The 5,646-nt window shown below is 40.4% G+C and overlaps 1 protein-coding gene across 1 annotated transcript; it reads left to right on the forward strand.

Moving 5' to 3' along the window:
• Nucleotides 1-1,015: 1,015 nt before the first annotated feature.
• On the forward strand, nucleotides 1,016-4,301 carry fzd7b (frizzled class receptor 7b). The gene is made up of 2 exons (XM_079883813.1): nucleotides 1,016-1,321; nucleotides 2,396-4,301. The coding sequence occupies exon 2, from the start codon at nucleotides 2,405-2,407 to the stop codon at nucleotides 4,043-4,045; it is 1,641 nt and encodes a 546-aa protein (XP_079739939.1). The 5' UTR covers nucleotides 1,016-1,321; nucleotides 2,396-2,404; the 3' UTR covers nucleotides 4,046-4,301.
• Nucleotides 4,302-5,646: the final 1,345 nt, after the last annotated feature.

Raw genomic sequence — 5,646 nt, forward strand, 5'->3', positions numbered from 1 at the left:
AAAGGATGATTGCTATCAGATTTGTCAAGCACACATTCATGGAGAAATGGAAAAACTATTTGAAGCATGTCTGAAAAATGCTTTAATACTTTCTCAAAAGCATCTGTTATATGCCTTGCTTTTGGGTTAGACAGAAATGGGGTTAAAAAAAAGAATATTGTAGTGTGTCACCATATGCTTTTGTGAGTTTTGTCCTGGATTCATCGTCATATATTTCTGGCTGTATAAATCTCCAAAGCTCACATACCATCGAGATTTATCAACAACTCTAAGGTATAAACATCCCCATAAATACGGCCATTACAGCAGGAGCATGTCATTGCTTTGGCCTATGGCTTTCAACCCGTCCTTGGCCAGCGTTTTCTCATAACAGATTTCTCAGTTATCATAAATACACATGCACAGGCTTTCTGCCCATTTTCAGGTTACAAATCACCAAACTTAACATTTTCACAAGTTGAATGTCCTCTTATATTTGTTTGAGATTAATAATTCAGTCCGGCTCCCACTTCATCACCAAATGGCTTTATGATGTATGTGGCAGAAATCACATTCAGTTGAGGAGTCACCGCTATAAATCTATTAGTTTAACAACACAAGCATCTATTTCTAAAGTTCTTGCAGAATCCCAGATCGCTAAAAAAAAAAAAAAAAAAAAAAAACTGTCCCATTTAAATGTGACCAATTTTTGAAGACATTTTAAATCACCTAAGCAAAAAAGTTTTGACTTTGAAACGAAACATTATAACACTCATTTCACTTCGTCTCTAATATTCCAGAGACATACCTACATATTCATACATTTAAAATAAATGAAAGGAAATTAATTTAGGCGAGGAAGACACTGTAATCCCAGTACCCCACCTTTTTTCTGAAATATTCCTTCCGATCCAATAAGGAACGTCTCGTTATGAAAAACACATCTTCCCATTGGTCGGAAGGTATGAGGTTTCAAGGCGCCCCGCGGAGAGGTGCTATCGGCCTTGAATGAAGGGCCGCTTGAAACCGTTTTATCATTACTGTGTGGAGCAATGTGGAGTCAGCGTATCAACTTTACAGAGATAGAGCTGCAGATTCAACAGGAGTGGCGGAGAAAGTTTCTTACATTGTTTTAAGGGAGAGGAGGGCCGAGCGTAAAAGGAGGCAGATGTTTGGGAATTCTGATGATGAAATATGTGGATGAGTCTCGAAAAAGGGGTCATGAATACCTGAACGCAAGACTGGAGGATAGTTTGTGACTCGCCTTGTAGCTACGAGTGATCGGTCACGTCTGGAGGAATATCACATTGTTGCACAAGTTTCGCGGAACACCTAAATTCCAGTAAGTTTACATTTGTTTGTGTTCGGTTTCCATGCGGTAATAGATTAAGTTTGTGTCTCTTTTAGGGCTTTATCTGTGTAGATATATATCTTACGACTTAGTCTTAGTCAGTGAAACATTCCTTTGTTTAAAAGTTTCCCCAAAACTTGTTTTCACATTTTCATTAAACGTATTTCACATTCACATTTTCATTAAACGTATTTCACATTCACATTTTCATTAAACGTATTACTACTATACGTTTTATGTTTGGTATTATTTTATTGCTACTAAGAAATCCAATAGTGACTTTTGAAATGGTTAATATTAATTGTTCGTTAGAGACACTTTTTCCAACAATGAATAGTGTTTATCTAGTTATTCACTAATAATCACGGCATACTGATTTTTTAATTTGCTACTAGTCACACGAACCCCATACTGACGTTGTAACTTTTCCATTGTTACTGGTAACAAATTGCAGATTTTGCTACTGAATTCTAGGGGGTGGTCTTTAATGTAACTAGTAGCCTAAACTTTTTTTCTCACTAGTTACACTAGCTCAGTAGTTAGTTGTTTAATATGTAATTACTAGTCAGAATGGCTACTTTTTTATAGTTACAATAAAACATTTTACTAGTAAGACGGGTGTTACTCATGGTGTCACTAGAAACCTAATATTCTGAGAAAACTGAGACTAGATACTAGTAAATTTGAATAGTTAAGCATTAAAGATTAAGTACTAGTATAACCTAATGAATAGCCAATAGTAAAGTTAAAATGGGTACTAGCAACAAATACAGTGCATTGTAGTCAGAAGTGAATAGTTGCAATGTAAACCCCCTCAGAATTTCCAATCCATTTGCTTCCATTAACAATGTAGAGTAGTTTCTGCTATTTGGTTAACAATGAACTGAATAGATCATTTAGAAAAGTATGCATATTCAATGATTTGTTACTAGTGAAATTGTTAAAGATAGTCACTATTGGATTTCTTAACAGCAGTTAAAATAACTAGTAGAAACATAAAAATAGGTGCTAGTTATTTGTGAGGAATAAATTTTAAAATGGTTTTCCATTTTCTGTGTTTTCCAGACGACAATCATGGCGGTATGCAACATGTTCATCACAACATTTCTGCTTGGACTGTGTTCAGCCCAGTATCACGGAGAGAAGGGTATATCCACCCCAGATCACGGGTTCTGCCAGCCCATATCTATCCCCCTGTGTACGGACATTCAGTATAACCAAACTATCATGCCAAATCTCCTGGGACACACCAACCAGGAGGATGCAGGACTGGAGGTGCACCAGTTCTACCCCCTGGTCAAAGTTCAATGTTCTCAAGATTTGAAGTTTTTCCTCTGTTCCATGTACGCGCCAGTGTGTACAGTTCTAGAACAGGCAATTCCACCCTGTCGTTCCTTGTGTGAGCGTGCAAGACAAGGATGCGAGGCCCTCATGAACAAGTTCGGCTTCCAGTGGCCCGAACGACTCCGCTGTGAGAACTTTCCCGTGCATGGAGCCGGAGAGATCTGTGTGGGACAGAACAAATCAGACCCCGACATCCCGACGACAGACCCCACGCCACATATACCAGACCCCTTCACTCCACGTGTGCATTTGTCACGCCAAAGTCAGGCTTTCTCTTGCCCTCTTCAACTCACAGTCCCTACCTACCTCAATTACCAGTTTTTGGGGGCGAAAAACTGTGGCGCCCCTTGCGAGCACAAACAACCCCATGGGCTGATGTACTTCAAGGAGGAAGAGGTCCGATTCGGTCGGCTCTGGGTGGGAATCTGGTCTATCCTGTGCTGTGTGAGTACCCTGTTCACGGTTCTCACTTACCTTGTGGATATGCGCCGGTTCCGTTACCCGGAACGCCCCATCATCTTCCTCTCTGGGTGTTATTTTATGGTGGCAGTGGCTTATGCAGCCGGGTTTTTGCTGGAGGACAAGGTGGTCTGCATTGACAAGTTCAAGGATGATGCTTATAGGACTGTGGCACAAGGAACTAAAAAGGAGGGCTGCACCATTCTCTTCATGATCCTGTATTTCTTTGGGATGGCCAGTTCAATCTGGTGGGTGATCCTGTCTCTCACCTGGTTCCTTTCTGCTGGAATGAAATGGGGCCATGAAGCTATCGAAGCCAACTCTCAATATTTCCACCTGGCAGCATGGGCCGTCCCCGCTGTGAAGACCATCACTATCCTCGCCTTGGGACAAGTGGATGGTGACCTGCTGACCGGCGTGTGTTACGTGGGCATCTACAACGTTGACGCCCTACGTGGATTCGTCCTCGCCCCCCTCTTCGTTTACCTCTTCATCGGAACGTCTTTCCTTCTAGCTGGATTTGTCTCGTTGTTCCGCATCCGTACCATTATGAAGCACGACGGCACCAAGACAGAAAAACTGGAGAAGTTGATGGTACGCATTGGCGTTTTCAGCGTCCTCTACACCGTTCCGGCTACCATCGTCATTGCATGTTACTTCTACGAACAGGCGTTCCGTGAGCAGTGGGAAAAAACCTGGCACATGCAGACATGCAAGCGCTTTGCCGTGCCGTGCCCGGCCAACAACTTTGCGCCCATGACGCCTGATTTCACTGTGTTCATGATCAAGTACCTCATGACTATGATTGTAGGAATCACATCAGGATTCTGGATATGGTCCGGAAAAACTCTACAGTCGTGGCGAAGGTTTTACAAAAGGCTGGGCAACAACCAAGGGGAGACAACAGTGTGAACTGAACTTTATGCACTGCATGTGAGAAATACAGGTCAATATTGAAAGGAAACGTGAACTGCGATCAGGTCACACATAGTATGTTGAACCATGCTGAAGGTAAAAGACACTGTTGTGTGAGCCCAGCATGATTCTTTTCTCATTTAAAGCGACATGTATAAAGTGCCCAGACTTTGCCAACACTTTTGAAAGCACAACTCCAAAGAACATGCATTTCTCCAATGGACTAAATTTCGAAATGTTTTTAAAACCTTAAGCCTTGGAAACCCTACTAATGATTTTTATGGAAAAGATGGCATAACTCTTATCTTTTATACTGATGTGGGAACTTTAATGCTGACTTGTTATCAGTTTACGCCCGACGGCGGCCAGAAATGTCTGCAATTTAGTCTTGTGCCTTGCAGTACTGATCAATTCCTGTTATTGAATGAATGTCTCTTTTGTTTTGTTTTTGTTTTTGTTTATTTACCACATTTTTGGTCATTTGCTCATAGATTACATATTTTAGTATCTGGTTGCACATGGCCATTTATTTAGATTTTAGAACTAGTTAAATGTAATGTTCTATGGTCATGAGTTGCTTATTCATCCATGTTGCCATATTAAGTCAGGTCTCATGAAGTAATTTAATATTCCGGCATTTTAAAGGCCTTAGCGGAGTGAAAGTGACTGACAGGATTAAAAATGTTTAGCTAAGAGGTATGTACAGGAGGAAATGTTACCATATTTCATTATTTGTAAATATCACATTTCTGTCAAAAGATGTATGATGTATTTAAGCAGATTACTTTTGTTTAAGGCCTTTTTCAATTTCACTTAATAAAGTGATTAGATTTTTAAAAGCTGCTTTCAATGGCTTGAATTTGTTTGCACAAATGGTGACTTGTCGTTGCCCTGACGACACTTTGATTTTTTTCTCCCAAAACAGTTGTTAACAAGTAGTTGACTTGTTAAACTGATAGAAGCATAATTTACTACAATAACAGGCCTCAAGTGAGTAGCCCTCCATGTGTTTCGAGTCCATTAATGGTTTCAGCGTGTAGCTTGAATCAAGGAAAATGACAGAAAATGGGTGAAGAAAAGAATCAAGGGGGTCTTTGATGGTGAAAGAGTAAACATTTCTCTTAAGAAAGAAAAAACCTAAAGTGGCCTACAAAAACAGGATATAATCACGGATGGTGTGAAGTTTGTCACCTTGCCTCTGGGACAACAGGAAGCCCTGAGATGCACCAAAACATAAGATCTCCTCCCTTCTCCAGATGAAACTAGATACCACTTCATTCTTTAGGGTGAGGGAAACGCCCCATCCCACATCCCCTTCTCCTGTTTTTTTTTTTTTCCAGGGGGTTGGGGGATGTTTCTCAGTAAGGGCATTTGAAAGATGATGGATGGGGGTGGGTGGGTTACAGTATCTGTGAGAATACAGTAGATACTGCACTAATGAAATAACACAGATTATGATTACAAAACTTCCTCTGTAAAACATATTTTAATCTGTTATAAACAATAATGTTCATAAAACTTCACACCAACATTAGATCATGCAGTTGTTTTTCCAGTTTGATTATTTGTGTGGGTACATGCACCCCAGTGTCTGATTG

Source organism: Squalius cephalus (assembly GCF_949319135.1).
Source record: "Squalius cephalus genome assembly, chromosome: 10".
Lineage (NCBI taxonomy): Eukaryota > Metazoa > Chordata > Actinopteri > Cypriniformes > Leuciscidae > Squalius > Squalius cephalus.

What these genes read in the sequence shown, in the direction of transcription:
- fzd7b (XM_079883813.1), top strand. Translation starts at nt 2,405, where the DNA reads ATGGCGGTATGCAACATGTTCATCACAACATTTCTGCTTGGACTGTGT.